General features: G+C 44.3%; 1 protein-coding gene across 1 annotated transcript; it reads left to right on the forward strand.

Annotated features, from left to right (window-relative positions):
• Positions 1-1,378: 1,378 nt before the first annotated feature.
• C4H11orf16 (chromosome 4 C11orf16 homolog) lies at positions 1,379-15,718 on the forward strand. Its single transcript, XM_075927991.1, has 9 exons — positions 1,379-1,504; positions 3,074-3,258; positions 5,569-5,725; positions 7,914-8,142; positions 9,187-9,867; positions 10,576-10,763; positions 11,030-11,202; positions 14,873-15,122; positions 15,541-15,718. The coding sequence occupies exons 2-9, from the start codon at positions 3,092-3,094 to the stop codon at positions 15,622-15,624; spliced, it is 1,929 nt and encodes a 642-aa protein (XP_075784106.1). The 5' UTR covers positions 1,379-1,504; positions 3,074-3,091; the 3' UTR covers positions 15,625-15,718.
• Positions 15,719-16,024: the final 306 nt, after the last annotated feature.

Consider the following 16,024-nt stretch of genomic DNA (forward strand, 5'->3'; position numbering starts at 1 on the left):
ACCCTCTTTTCCCTTGATGCCCACCCCATCACCACCCTCTGCCCCCATTCCCCTCATGCCCCTGTGCCCTCACACATGACTTGCTCCATCCCGGCCTTCCTCATGCCCACCCCTTCTTTCAAGCCTTCTCTCAGCACCTCCCCCTCCCCGCTCTAGCCCCCGATGCCCTTACCCTCTCCCCTCCCAGCATCACCCTGTCCCCCTCCCACTGACACCTCCCCTCCTGCCTTTTTCCTTATTGTCTGCACTTGGCCCCCTGGCATTTGTCTCTCCTCTACCCTGTCCCTTTGGTGCCTTCCCCTCTCTTCCCCCTCTCCCCTCCTCCTCTGCACAAGCCCCTTCCTCTCGCAGCCCTTCCCCTACCTTCTGCCTTCCACTTTGCGGGGCTGGAGTCTGCACTCCGTCCCCAGACTCGGAACCCACAACTCAGCTGCGCAGTGCAATGCAGCACCCAGCAGTTTTAAAATCCTGGGCTGTGACGTTACATCACGCCCTGGCATCTCCCCACCCACTAGTTTGAGCACGCTGCACAGGGCAGCAGCAGCTGGCAAGGGGGAACTCAGTGAAGGTTGCGCACGGCAGGGACGGGGTCAGGGGAGAGACACTCTGGGACTGGGGTGGAAGGACACGTGGAAGGGCCGGGGCCTGCTCCAGCTCCAAATATTGGTGGAGCATGGGCACCACGAGCCCATACAACTTGCCGCCCATGCCTCTGCTGGCTAGCCAGCTCTCTCTCTCTTTCAGAGGGGGCGAGGGAGTGCTGGTTCCTTCCAGAACCCTTCACTTTGCTTCGCGGAACCCCAGGATTCCCCAGAGCACCAATTGAGAAACACCGGTCTAGTGTATACTGTGAGCTCTTTGAGGTAGAAACTTCCTCTCACTGTTTTATACAGTGCCTAGCACAATGGGGTCCTGATCTTTTTTGGGGCTTTGAGCTGCTACTGTAATACACAGTGTATTGTATTTTCTACCTGGTAGATGGATGTGAGGCTTAGTGAATGCTGGTTTGTAAGGTGCTATGACACCAGCTCGACCACTGCCATTTTACCCTAATTGCTCAGCAGCACTTTTGTTACTCCAATTGGGAGAGGGTGTATTTTAATCCTGGAGGTATATGTGACAATAAAATTGTACTTGGTCATTCAAGGGTCCAAAATAGACTGGCTAAACACAATGCATTCCTACATTCTGACCCCACCACTGTAACTAAGACAGTATTGTGATAGGATTATGTCTGTCACTTTTAAAATAGAATGGGTATGTGGTAGACAAATGATCATCTCTGGCAGTGCTGTTCCTTTGGCAGTTAGCTGAAACACTCATGTATGCACGTGTGGCTTTCTTCAGCACAGTCACTTCCTGTTGGTAATGAAGCTATGGCAACCAGTCTAGTAACTGGAAAACACTAGCACCAGAGGACTTTTCACACCAAACATGCAAAAGGGCAGGATTTCTGAAGTCAAGCCAGTTCTAAGATGACAAGATTGAGCTCTCGCAATATACGGTAAATTCAATATATTTGGTTTCCAGAACCATTGTATATAAATAACTAAAGCTGCTCAGTAAACATAATTTTATACTAGTCACCTTTGTCTTTGCTCTCCTCAGCCCATACAGAATCTGTTCTGTGGATAAGAAGGGACTTTGCTCTTAAGGGCTTTCTGGCCAATACCTTTCCCCAGCACTAACTTCACTCTAAAGCTTTTTAAAACAGAAAATTAAAAATAAAACTCATTTGAAAATCCACACAGTCTAATTTTACATTATTATTTCATTAATGCTGGTATGTAATAACTTGAGAATCAGTATGCTGGTAAAGTAAATTCTCAATATCTTTGACATTTTGCTCATTTGCAGACACAAGTTTGCTTAGACTATTACAGTTGTTGCAATCTGTGATCCTTTTGCAATATATGGTCTCATTTGATGTTTATGTCAAACACCAGTTTGTTACATAAGAGATTACCCAAGTGATAGTCTTTTATACCAGAGAAAATGTGAGAGTAAGGTCCACAGGTAATATTTTTAAATGCAACTAAAGAACATAGGATCTTAAATTCCATTTGCAAATGTAATTTAGGAGCATAAACCCATTGACTTTCAGTCTGAAAATTAATCTAGCTAGAATAGAAGTGTCTCTGCTAAATCTTGCCCAGGTTACTGGAGATAGCAATCACACTGTAAATTTCAACTTGACAGCCACCGAACAGTTATCTCTTCACTTGTCAGATCTTAGCACGATTTCTTTCTCTTGCTAAAAGCATAACCTGTCATCATAAAACATGACAGAACAGCTGCAAGATCAAAATATTTCCCCTTAAAATACATCACTATAACACGATTAACAGGGAACACTAATCTTGCACACTGTTCAAAAGCTGTGTCAGGGTTTATTTGGCAATATCGTCTCCTGCTGTGGTATTTGTCATAGCTTATAACATATATAGCATTAAGGTAGGACATGATGCGGATAGGAAACTTTTAAGAAGACGACTGGTGCAGTGAGTGATTCCTGAGGTGGCACAACAGTGAGTTTCTCAGTGGTGTTTAAGGGCACTTGTCCTGCGGACTTGATTTAAAACAAAATTCCCAAAGAATTTCCTAATTTATCTTATATTTATCTTATATTTTTAAGGTGCCTATCACCTTATCCAAAGGTCTGATTCAGAGTCCATTGACTTCAATGGAAAGGATCCTATTGCTATCAGTAGGTTTTGATAGTATAACCGTGTTAATCAAACTGCCTTCTATTGGCCAAAGTCAACTGGTGAATTATCTTCCTCCTACCTAAATTCCCCCTGTAATTTCAATGGCATATCTTCAGTTCCTATTGCCCTGCGCTGTTCAATAGTTGCTATATTTCACACCAGAAGTGGCTGCATTTCAGTGGTAGGGAAAGTTTTTATCCATTGTCTTATGTAAAACACATTCATAAATGTTTTAAAGTCCTTTAGGGTTCACCAGAAATTGTAAGTCATTATGGTCATAATTTACCTACTCAGCACATTAGCTTAAAACTATCTATATCATTTGTTCTCCTCAAACACCAAATTATCACAATTCCATCTTGTAGGTAACTGCTTCTGAGGGCATGGAGCATTCAGGAACCCCCTTGTTTACAGAGCACAAGTACTGCAGAGCAGTGACAGCACTAGAAAAGCTGCCCTGTAGCAACTTCTTAAGGAATGTCAATCCTTTCTCCAGAGGTTCTTTCACAGTGTATCCTGCTTGGGTTACCAGACCGCTCATCCCCAAAAGGTAACAATAAACGATTGTGTCTGTCATTTGCGTTCTTATGCCAAGTGCAACTCCTCCTGTTCCCTAGCCCAGTGTGAGGTTATTCAGCATAAGGGAAGCCTTGTGACTTTTTACACACCTGTGGGAGGCCAGGCCTGAGGCTACTTGGCGTGCTTTGTGTTGTGTACTGTGTGTGTACGCACCTCAGACCAGACCCACTCAGACAAACCACCAGGAACAGGCTTTATTCTGTAAAAAAATATAGAACAGAATCACAGTTCAGCAGCCTCTCCTCTCTGCATGCAACCTGCCTGCTGCTTCCAGCTCAGTCCCTGCTGAGACCCTGCTGGGGGCAGAGGTTACAACATACAATACAGCCCCCTTCCAACATGGTCCAACTCCCACAGGAACTAAGCCCCACAACAACCAAGGCCATGTTCTCCCTTTGTATCACTTAAACTCCTTTCAGGGTGCTTTGTAGCCCTTTTTGGTCCTACCTGTAAAAAAACACAGAACAGGATCACAATTCAGCAGCTCCTCCTCTCTACATGCAGCCTGCCTGCTGCTTCTAGCTTAGTCCTTGCTCAGATCCTGCTTAGGGCAGAGGATACATCCTAGCAGGAAGTTCTCCCAACATGCCGCAATTTGCAGTCCACAATTTGTAGTTCCCAGGGCTGCTGTTGAAGCACACTGGACCTTGGGCTACACAAGTCTCTGCCCTTCGTGACAAATTAGCAAAATGAAGATAGTTTGAGTAGGGCCATAATTTGTTAATTGTTAGCTTCATAGACCACTACTGATTAAAATTGCTTGCAACACTGTAGATGACAGAAAATAACTGATGGCGTAAGCCTACGAACTAAGGAAATGCTCTTTGACAAGGCCAATTGGTGCCAACTAGAAAAGGGCTCCCTGTCCTTTACAAACAACTCCTTTCCTAGTTCTAACAAACTCACTACATCTAATACATCTCTTTCATGGTGTTTTTCCATGAAAGGTAGCAGGTGAGCCCTCTACTGAAAGCTTGTAACTTATCACCACTCGTAACCAGCATGAGACGGGTGTACGGGAAATAGTTAAGCAATATATAACCATATTGAAACTATCAGATGGTCTTAGAGTAAAGTTAGTCACCAGGGAATTGTATGACTAGGTGATGGCCCATTCAAGCAGGAGGAAGTTGGCACCCCTCCCTAGTCAGCTGGTAATGTAACACAAGGCTCAATTGTCTAATAATGCCCTATTCCAGAAGTGTAATTGGAAATCTATCAAAGATTACTGTAAATAATCAAAACCACTTGGAAATAAAAGGACCATTAAAACAGACAGGGGATTTCCATGTCTGTGAATAAAGAGGAAAAAATAGTTTCAGTATCCACAGGATGAAAAAAGACTCTGTACCCATTCACTGGGGAAACATGTTGATTGAGGGTGGGTCACAAAAAATTGGATCCCAATTCCTATGCTGCTAGCTAGCTCTGTAACAAACTGAGCTTTGGGTGGGGGAACTTATTAGCAGGGCAAGGTAACTGGTTATAAAGCGTAGGTTGTAACTTGCACTTTGTTTTGTATTGTAACTAGACATTTCCAGCGCTATTTTTTGTCTAGTGGAATCTCTATTTTTAAATTAACTTTCTTTCATTTTATTATAAGTGCTGCTGTACAGATGTGATGAGAACGTAAAAGTGGTAAACTGGGGCACACTGCTCTTTTGAGGGCAGAGGAGCTGGGCTTTCTGAGAATAGCCGATAGCAGGGGCTGGCTATCACAGGGGGATGATTCAAGGGGACCTGGGCTACTCTTTTCAACCTGATCTTAGTAGTTTGAAGCTAGTTTGGCTCCCAGCACAAATAAGAGCAACTGTTGCTGTAGGGTATATCAATCCAGGGTCACAGTGAGATCTTACCACAACCACCAAACCGCTCAGTGGGTGTCAGGCTGAGAGGGGCTGTCTGAGTCAGCTGTTCAAAAGCTTCAGAGGGGTAGCTGAGTTAGCCTGTAACTGGAAAAACTTAAAAAACAACAAATAGTTCTGCAGCACCTTAAAGGCTAACAAAACATGTACATGGTATCATGAGCTTTCATGGGCACAGCCTACTTCTACAGATGATAGGCGTATTAAAAGTCAGATCCAAGAATAAATTAAGTCAGCTGTGTTGGTGTTAAACAAGTGAGGGATTCTTCTGAACAAGCAAGCAGCGAGTTCCTCCCGGCTTTGCACCAGGGGGTGGAACAAAACAGTCCACCAGATGTCCCTTGAAAGTTAGATTATTTTTGCTTGACTTATGGAATCTGTTACTCTCACCACTAACCCTTTTCATTTTATTCCAGTTGCCCATGGATCAGCCACTGTCCCCATTTACGTGACACAGCATGTAAGGAGCTGATGATGTGGGAAAAAACAGTGGACTTTGCTAATGTTCCTGTTCTAGCAAGAAGGGAAATGGATGGGTTTTATTATCTTGGTATGATAAAACAGGAGCTAGAGGCAAGTGATTATTGGCTCCCTTTTCTTTGGTAGCTATTTTCTATGCACTGACAAACCCTCCCCCCCCCCCACACACACACACATTGAGACCTGTTCATTGTAGGAAGTCACATGGATCACCCAGGGGACTCTTCCCCAGACAGAAGATTCACTGGGATTGCAGAATACTTCTTCCCACTATTAACTCTCCACCACCTGAATGCCCACTCTGGGCAGAATTGGCTTGTGGGAGTGCATAGGCAGATGAGCTGTGCAGTGGGCTCTATGCATCATACAGGGGGGGCTGTGCTGGTTCTGATGTAGGCCATTGCATGAAGTCAGGAGACAAGTCACAAAAAGAGCATCTGCATTTGGGATTGTGCAGCTCCAGTGGCTGAAAGGCCATCTCTGGGGGCTGTAGCATGTTCCATTCCTGAGATGTAATGCACAGGAACCCCTAGTTTCCAGCTGGGGCAGTATTCAGAGGATGGTTCCCGTTGGGATGCACAGATTGGCACTGGGTTATTTGTACAGCCAGATGCTGATCCAAACTGTGGAATGTAAACAGCTTAACAATGTACCCGTGTTTCACAATTCAGCCCTATTTGCTTAGCAGAAGAATACTGGTAAAATGCCATTGGATTAGCAGTGGACTAACCGAACAGTGGTTCAGCCCATCCTCCTAGCCCTATGTATGGTGTATTGCATGTGTCAGATTGGGGAACAAAGCAATTGGCTGACATGACACCTGTATGCAGCCTCTCTAGCTGCTATTCTGCAGCCTCTACGCCTTCTGTGCTGGGCTTTCTTCACCTGCCCGCAGCTATCCCAGTTGGCATTTGGGACTGTTGGTTTGTGGGAAGTGGAGCTTGTCTGTTACTCAGAAAACAAGGCAGCTACCTGGGAGACAGGGCCTACCAGACTGAGCTCTTCAGGGAAGCTCCTGCTGTGAACAGTACCACGCCAGTGCCTCACTTTGGCTTGCCAGGCTTCCTCCCGCACTTACCTGTTTTGGAACTTCACATGGTCCCAGTTGGACCCACCCTGCAAAGTGGAAGAAAATTTGGTGCCTGCTACACGTCAGGACTCTCAGCAGCTTGCAGGGCAGGCTTGTTTCTATGCCAATCCCGCTAGGCACTGAGCCAGGGTGAGATGTATTTTGTGTTGTCAGGGACAGCGCCCCAGCTACTGCTGTGAATAGACAGATAAACATCAATACCGCAGGGAAACTGTTCCTGTGTTGTGTATACACTTACAGCTTTATTCCTCTGCAACCCAAGGCACAGCATGTCTTTGCATAGCCACTAATGACTGTGGTTAGCACTTCAAAAAGAAAAAAGGCCTATTCTTTTTGAAGAGCAGGAGAGTGGCTTGCCTCACTTTGCTGATGCAAAGCTCCTTAACCGTTTTTTAAAAGGTAAAATGCCTGTTACCCAGTGGCTGTGCCTAGACTGGCCAGTTTTTCCGGAAAATCAGCCGCTTTTCTGGAAAAACTTGCCATCTGTCTACACTGGCCGCTTGAATTTCCGCAAAAGCACTGACTTCCTACTGTCTGAAATCAGTGCTTCTTGCGCAAATACTATTCTGCTCCTGTTCAGGCAAAAGTCCCTTTTGCGCAAAACTTTTGCGCAAAACGGCCAGTGTAGACAGCTGAGATTTGTTTTCTGCAAAAAAGCCCCAATCGTGAAAATGGCTTCTGCGGAAAAGCGTCCGTGCCAATCTAGACTTTTTTTCCGAAAATGCTTTTAACGGAAAACTTTTCAGTTAAAAGCATTTCCGGAAAATCATGCCAGTCTAGACGTAGCCAATATGTAATAGGAAAGGATTCATACATGAATAGAGAAGAGCTCTGAACTGCATCCGGATACGGTGTTGCCCTCTGCATACAGGGGAGTTAGTGAAAGCAGCAGCAGCAGAATTACAGCTGGGCACGTAGTCTCAAGCCTGTAGTGTCTTTTACAGTGGGGGGGAAATACAGACTGACTTGTGGTGGAGACTGGGTGTATTTGACTGTGGCTGCTGAACACAAATAGCCCTCTAGTTCTTTCCAGCTCTCCATATGGCAGACTACCATAGCAAGTGCTGCTTGCTGCCCTGGAGTTCAGGCCTAGTCTAGTCCCTGCCGTGGAAGGACTGCTGCCTGTATTCCAAGGCCTTAATGTATTACCTGGTGGACTTCCTCGTAATTCTCTTTTGCTCCCAGTAGCAGGACGAGAGAGGAACTTTTCTGGTAGAGTTTGACAAACCACCTGTCCTGGGTGACAAGTACACAGTCTGTGTACAAAAAACAGCCAGGGATGACATCCTTGAGTATGTCAATGGAATGAGGCACTCCATACTCCCTGGAGACAAAGTGCTGGCACCCTGGGAACCTGACCTGGTCAGATATGGCCCTGGAACTACCCTACTGGGCATTGAAACAAGGGATCCCCTCAGAGGTAAGAAGGAAGCCCCTAAAATGGTAAAAATGACAGTATTTTTGGTACTGTTGCAACATCAGAAGCATCAGTACAGTTTGCAATGTTTACTTTAAAAATCGCACAGGCTGCCAGGGACGTAGTGGGAAGTAGTGAGATTCCTACAGAGTGCTCCTTAGCAATATCTTGAGTGTGAAAGTTACTTTCAGATTGATCTTTTGTTAAAAATAGACTTTTAAATTTTGCACCTTTGCCATCTGTGCTCTCTACTCTTTTAGCAGTTATTCAGTTTAACTTCCTACTGAAACAAAGGTAGGGGAAAGGGTAACGCGTTCCATTCCTGAGACCTGATGCACAAGGAAGCCTAGTTTTCAAAGGGGGCAGCGTTACGATGATGGTGCATATTGGAATGCTCAAATTGGCACTGGGTTATTTGTATATACAAGTGCTGATCTGAGCACAACCATGTGGAATTTAGACAGATTAATAATGCACCCATGTTTCACAATTCTGCCCTGTTTTGCTTATCAAAACACTGGTAAAATGTCATTGAATTATCACTGCAGTAACAAAAGTTACCCAGTTACCATTTGTGGCTGTTTCACATTGGAATAGGTTTGCAGGAAAACTGCTGCCAGGTCTATGATAACAATGGCAAATTCAGTAGCTGTTGCCCAATCTAGCAGTAAATGAGGAAATGGTGGTAGGACATGAGAGGGTTACTGCTCTAACAAAGGTAGGAAATGCATATTCAATTACAGAGATCAGTCAAGTGTAGGGATGAAAAATCCCATTTAATCAATTAACTGGTTAAACAGCTGGGCTGGAATACCCCTGACCTGCCATGGACAGAGGCTGCTCTGGCTAAGCTGGAGCAGCCTCCTGCCCTGGCAGGTGGGGAACTGCTTCAGCCTGCACCAATTAACCATAACTGGTAAGTATCCCACAGCAAGGGTGATGCTTGCTGGTTAATTGGTTAACCATTCACATCCCTAGTCAAGACACTAGTATTTCCCAAGCAAACCAGTACTAGCTAATGGTTTCTTACCTTTTTCTTGTCAATAGCCTCAGAGGATGAAGAAATCACAGTTTATTCCTGGAATGGCAAGAAAGTCAAAGTACCATTGGGTGTGGCCTTGTGGATTTCACCAGATACATGGGAAAGAATAGTAGAGATGATTCACATGCCCATCAGCAGCAGATTAAAACTCATGAATGCCCCCAGCACCACTAGCTCTTACACTTGTCTGTGCAGACCTCTCACTTCACCCATCCCTTCATGTTCTTTAGCTGGGCAAAATAGGTACGGGTGTGCCTGGCTATGCACATTAATTCACCCCCCTTTTCATGGTCTCTGTTACAGTGCATGCTGGTCACCAGTACATGTAGGGTGCATCTGCTGTTCCCATCCCAAATTCAGTGTCTGGTGGCGCCTGCTAGCCACAGCTTTGCTCCCTCAAAGAAGCACTACAGCGCAAGAGTCGAACAACAAGCAGCCCACTGCACAGCTTCTGGAATTGGAAAGTCCAAAAGAAAAGGAACCAGCAGCTCCTGCTGCTGACACTTCCTCCTCCTCTTCTGATTTAGAAAGCAAGGGGGAGAGGTGTCTAACTAAGAGCATGGTAGTGGATAGTGCTGTTAATACAAAACCCTGTCTTTTCAACAAATTCAAACGGGAAGATGGTGCAAGACTTGAGTGGAATTATTGGAAGAGAAGCCACCCCAAGCTACAGCCTAGGAACCCAGGTATATTTCATCCCCTTCCTTGGTGACTTGTCAACAGGCACTTCTTCACTGAAAAGATTTGATGGACCGTTTTAGGCTGACGTATCTCATTCAGGGTTAGACTTCAATGCGGGCCCATATCTCTGATAGTAGTGACATAGATGTACTTGTAAATATCCAACTTATCTTATTTCAACCATGGTAGGCAAATCATGTGTTGTGCATGGAGAACAGAAAACAAATGTGACCATATATCATTAATCCTTTAATGACTACTAAGAATTAAATATTTTGTGGCCCCACTCTCCTTTTTAAAAGGGTAAAGCAAAACTTTGTATTGGGGCCTAAACCGAGCAGTGGTTAAAAATCCCTTTTGTTAGTTTCTATAAATGCAAAATCTGCACAATGTTTTGCTCTCTTCATCACATGAAAGGGTTCTTTTTTCCAGTACGGTGTCCATGGAAAGTCACACAAAAATGGAATCATATTTAGGAACACATATATGTAACTCTAAATTCCTAATTCCCCAGCTACCCCACCACATTTTTCAAGGTGCCATCCACACAATTAACATCTGCTTTAGTAACTGATATCTAGAACCAGAAATCATGCATCTAGAAGAGTTCCTTTTAGATTTAAATTACATTTTTCTTTACAAACAACTACCATTTTTTGTTTTTAATGTAAAAATCTGATTATGCACATTAAATATAGTATCTATGTCCCCAGGAATCAGCATTCCTAGCAGTAAGTGTACAAAAGGGAAAACAGAATCTAGAACAATTTTCTCCTTGGACACATACCCTGTTGCATCAACCAACCAGAGTGCAATATTTGAAACTATTGAACAGTCACCAAGACAATATCTCGGACTGAAAGATGTCTTAATCCACCGTGATTTCAAGCCATCACTAGGGGTAAGTAATCTATGGTGAAACAGTATTATAATTAGGTATTATAATATTCAAGGTTCTGGATATCAGCTGCAAAACCTGAAACTCGTGGCTCTTTTTTTAGAAATCAGTCTTGTAGATCTAATTTTGAAATAATTTTTTCCCTTTCAAAATAGCAGGCAATTTAGAGAGAATACAGCTCTAGAGTTCAGCTACAGGCTGCAAAATGCTGAAATCAAGTCAGAAGTAAGAGGACTAAGGTCTTAGTTTTCATGCATCATTTCTCCCAGACACAGGGCACTCCTTTATTAGAGAAACTTGGAGAAAATCAAATAGAATATGAACACCAGAGAAACGCCTGCATGGAGCACAAAAGGAAGAAAAAAATCCAGCAACAGATGTGGGAATGTGAAAGAGAACAGCAGGCTGAGGAGAAGTACTGCACTGCCCAGGAACACCGGAGGTACAACATGCAGGTCAAGTATTAGCTATCCTGCCTCTTCCCTCTTTTGGTTCTATGGACCATGAAGAGAGTGTAAAGCATTGTCCACACCAAACTTATGATTTCTGTTTTAAAAGGACAAATCTGCTCATAGTATGGTATGATTCTTTAGAACAGAAACAAAACAGAAAGAGCTATCTTGGAAAATCTGCTCTATACACACTGGTGCTTTAATTCCAGTGAAGAATTCCTAACAGAAAATATGCACAGCAATTTCTGTTATCTGACCAGAATGCATGTGTAGCTTAAATGATCAATAAATGTCCATATTGTGCTCTGTTGTAACTGATGTATACCTTTCTTATGAAACTGTAGTTTGTAGCCTTCTTTGACACAAGAACATTGTGCTTTAATAGTTAATGGATGGGTCATGTCAGCTATCTGATTCTACTAGTTTTGGAATAAGTGACTAAGAAGTCAGATCCCAATGGACAGAGCCTGAACACAAACCCTTACATCTGTGGCCCCCAACACGGTGCCCGCGGGGGCATTTGTCTGCGCCCGCCAAGTGCTCAGGGCTGGCCTGGCCCCGGGTACGTGGCGCATGCGCGGTGCCGGAGCTGGCCCCGGGCGCGTGGTGCACTGTGAGCGCCGGCCCCGGGGGCGCGTGATGCACTGTGAGCGCCGGCCCCGGGGGCGCCTAGGGGAGGGGGGCAGAGAGAGCGACAGCGCTGGCCCCGGGCGCGCGGCGCTTGGGGAAGGGGGCGGGGGGGGAGGGAGCGCCAGCGCCGGCCCCGGGCGCACGGCGCTTGGGGGAGAGGGGGAAGAGAGCGCCAGCGCCAGCCCCGGGAATGCGGCTATGGGGGGGGGCCCCGCCCCCCGGGCGCCCGGCGGGTGAACGGCCACGCCCCCTGGCGCCCGGCAACCCCAAATGGTTGGGGACCACTGCCTTACATGATGTGTCACTTTTCATAGAATCATAGAGCTGGAAGAGACCACAGAAGGTCATCAAGTCCAGCCCCCTGCCCAAGGCAGGACCAATCCCAACTAAATCAACCCAGCCAGGGCCTTGTCAAGCTGAGACTTAAAACCCCCTAGCGATGGAGATTCCACCACCTCCTTAGATAACCCATTCCAGTGCTTCACCACCCTCCTAGTGAAATAGTTTTTCCTAATATCCAACCTAGACCTCCCCCACTGTAACTTGAGACCATTGCTCCTTGTTCTGCCATCTGTCACTACTGTGAACAGCCTTTCTTCATCCTCTTTGGAACCTCCCTTCAGGAAGTCGAAGGCTGCTATCAAATCCTCCATCACTTTTCTCTTCTGCAGACTAAACAAACCCAAATCCCTCAGTCTTTCCTCATAGATCATGTGCTCTAGTCCCCTAATCATTTTGGTTGCCCTCTGCTGGACCTTCTCCAATGCGTCCACATCCTTTCTATAGTGGGGGGTCCAGAACTGGACACAATATTCCAGATGTGGCCTCACCAGAGCTGAATGAAGGGGAATAATCACTTCTCTAGATCTGCTGGCAATGCTCCTCCTAATGTACCCAAATATACCTTTAGCCTTCTTGGCCACAACGACACACTGTTGACTCATATCCATCTTTTCATCCACTGTAATCCCCAGGTCCTTTTCTGTTGAACTGCTACTTAGCCATTCAGTCCCCAGCCTGTAACAATGCTTGGGATTCTTCCATCCCAAGTGCAGGACTCTACATTTGTCCTTGTTGAACCTCATCAGATTTCTTTTGGCCCAATCCTCGAATCTGTTCCGGTCACTCTGGACCCTATCCCAGCCCTCCGGCATATCTACCTTTCCCCCTAGCTTAGTGTCATTTGCAAACTTGCTGAGGGTGCAATCCATCCCCTCATCCGGGTCATTAATAAAGCTGTTGAACAAAACTGGTCCAAGAACAGATCTTTGGGGCACACTGCTAGAAACCAGCTGCCAGCCTGACAGTGAGCCGTTGATCACTAACCATTGGGCCCAACATTCTAGCCAGCTTTCTATCCATCTTACTGTCCATTTATCCAATCCATACTCCCTTAACTTTCTGGCAAGAATATTATGGGAGACAGTATCAAAAGTTTGGCTAAAGTTAAGGTATATCACATCCACTGACTTCCCCATATCCACAGAGCCAGTTACCTCATCATAGAAGCTAATCAGACTGGTCAGCCACAACTTGCCCTTTATTGACTATTCCTGATCACTTTCCTCTCTTCCATGTGCTTCAAAATGGATTCCTTGAAGTTCCCCTCCATGGTTTTTCCAGGGACTGAGGTAAGGCTGACAGGTGTGTAGTTCCCTGGATTGTCCTTCTTCCCTTTTTTAAAGATGGGCACTACATTTGCCTTTTTCCAGTCATCCAGGATCTCTTCCAATCTCCATGAGTTTTCAAAGATATTGGCCAAAGGCTCTGCAATGACATTTGCCAACTCCCTCAGTACCCTCGCGGATGCATTAAATCCGGACCCATGGATTTGTGTATGTCTAGCTTTTCTAAATAGTTACTAACCTGTTCTTTCCCCACCAAGGGCTGTCCATCTCCTTCCTATACTGCATTCCCTAGTACATTAGTCTGGGAGATGACTTTGTCCGTGTTGACAGAGGCAAAGAAAGCATTGAATTCTTCAGCTTTTTCCACATCATCTGTCACTAGGTTACCTCCCTCATGCAGTAAGGGCCCCACACGCTCTCTGATCACTCTCTTATTGCTAACATGCCTGTAAAAAGTTTTCTTGTTACTCTACACATCCCTTGCTAGCTGCAATTCTAATTGTACTTTCACCATCCTGATAACTCCCCTATATTCTTGAGTAATATATTTATCCTCCTCCCTAGTTTCTTTTACTGACATCAATAGATTTCCATGTGGAAGGACTGCCTGGTTAGGCCCTGTGTGTTCATAAGAACTAGAAAGAAACTAAATGAAAAGACTGAGTTGTATCAGTGGATGACCATGCTGTTCACTGCAGTATTGGTGCCAGTAACAGAAATTAAATTCCCTCTCTGAATGATTAAAAATTGAAAGGGTTTACTCCATTGGACATTCCCCAAAAGACAGTCACAATTTACAGTTCAAATAACCTAAGACCAAGTTACAGGCAGTCCTCACTTTAAGTCCAAGATACATTCCAAAAAACTTGGACTTACAGTGAAACAGCTTAAAGCGGGGAATTTTTTTCCTACGTCTGACTTCCATCTGTGCAAATATTTTTTTTGCATGACTTAAGAGCAGGGAATGAGAGGACTTATAATGCATCAATTCCTACAAGTGTCAACAACTTTAGCATGGAATGGATGTACATGGGATCGACTTGTAGCAGAGATGCCCTGTACAATGTGACTGTCCCTGAATGCAGCTAAAGCACAGTTCTAACTTGTACTCTAGATGGCGCCTTAAACTTCTTGACCATGTTCTTTACAAATATACAGCTGTAACAGCCAAATAAACCTTTAGGGTGGATTTTCTTAAGTGCTCAGCTTTGGCCTATCTTCAGAAGTTCAGTGCTTCTGAAACTCTATCTGAAGGTTTTATCATTTTTAAAACACTTACATTACACTGAAGAGTTTATGTACATGTACACTAGACAGGTCTATTTGTTTTGAGGATAGGAAAAGAGCAGGGAAAAAAATATTTTCACAAAAATTCTTACCTCACTGGGGTTTCTTTCTCTAGGAACAAGAAGTTGCAATATCTTGAGAATGAAGATAAGAAGGTAAATGAACAAGACATAAAGCAGAATCTGACCATGAAAACAAAGCAACTTACACAGCAGAGGACAAGCCTGAAGATGCAGGCTACGGCGGAAGAGGACAGGCAGAAAGGACAGCAAAGACTAGCTCACCTGCAACAAGTCAGAGAGACACACGATCAGAGGGAATTTAATAAGTGTATAGCTGAAGAAATTAAAGAGATACAATCTCAGGTAAAGCACCCATCTATATAGGGTGATTTGTATACAGTGAATAAAATATACCTTCCTTGTAAATCTCTCTGCTACAAAGCCTTGCTTTTCTCTTTTAAGCAAACAAAATGTATATAGCCAGAATAGCTTTTTGGATAGTAGCATCATTGTAAACAAGTGAATACTCACATTTCCATCTAAATGGAATCTAAGCACCTTCATTCCCCTGTCCAGGTAAAAAGTGTCTTTCCATATTAAATTACCACTGTGCTGGACTAGAAGCATATCATCTTGGGAAGAGTGAAAAAACAGGTAATAGCACTGAAAACCTGAACAATTGGAGAGTGAGAGGGCAAGGTTTTAATAAGCCTCCCATTTGTTCTCATGGTTTCAAAAAAGGTCTGTGACAGGGATTTCAGCATGATGGTCTCTCTTGCAGGAAGCCAGATGGAGAAGAGCGGAGATACACTGCAAGTTAATGGCAGAAAAGATCTTTCAAGATGAAAAGCAGAAGAGAAAATAACCAGACAGGACAGAACAAAAGAAATGCTACAGAGATATAAACAGCAAATATTTATGTAGAATCCTAGCCCCATTATTGCTAGCACACTTAAAGCTTCCCCCAAATAAAATCAACTAGAATCTCATTAGAATAACTAAGTAAAATTTGGATATGCATACTAAAACATGACACCCATTTTATTCATAGTTTTCCATTCAGCAAGTTACCAAGTCCATGAGAAGACCCACTGACTTTAGCAGGATTACTCATGTTCTTAAATTAGGCACATATTGAAGTGTCTTGCTGAATTAAAGCCTTAAAGATAATGAACTTAAGTGGGAGTCAAAGATAGACCCAAGTGTTTTGTTCAAGTGGCATTTAGATTATTGAAAGTGAAAATGAGCAGTACTGGTGAAACTTG

Source organism: Pelodiscus sinensis, chromosome 4, assembly GCF_049634645.1.
Source record: "Pelodiscus sinensis isolate JC-2024 chromosome 4, ASM4963464v1, whole genome shotgun sequence".
NCBI lineage: Eukaryota > Metazoa > Chordata > Testudines > Trionychidae > Pelodiscus > Pelodiscus sinensis.

Bases quoted from the DNA above. Each gene is read 5' to 3' on its own strand.
- C4H11orf16 (XM_075927991.1), top strand. From the start codon at position 3,092: ATGGAGCATTCAGGAACCCCCTTGTTTACAGAGCACAAGTACTGCAGA. The intron at 9,868-10,575 runs GTATATTTCATC...CTATGTCCCCAG, and splicing joins GCTACAGCCTAGGAACCCAG to GAATCAGCATTCCTAGCAGT. The intron at 10,764-11,029 runs GTAAGTAATCTA...CATTTCTCCCAG, and splicing joins ATTTCAAGCCATCACTAGGG to ACACAGGGCACTCCTTTATT.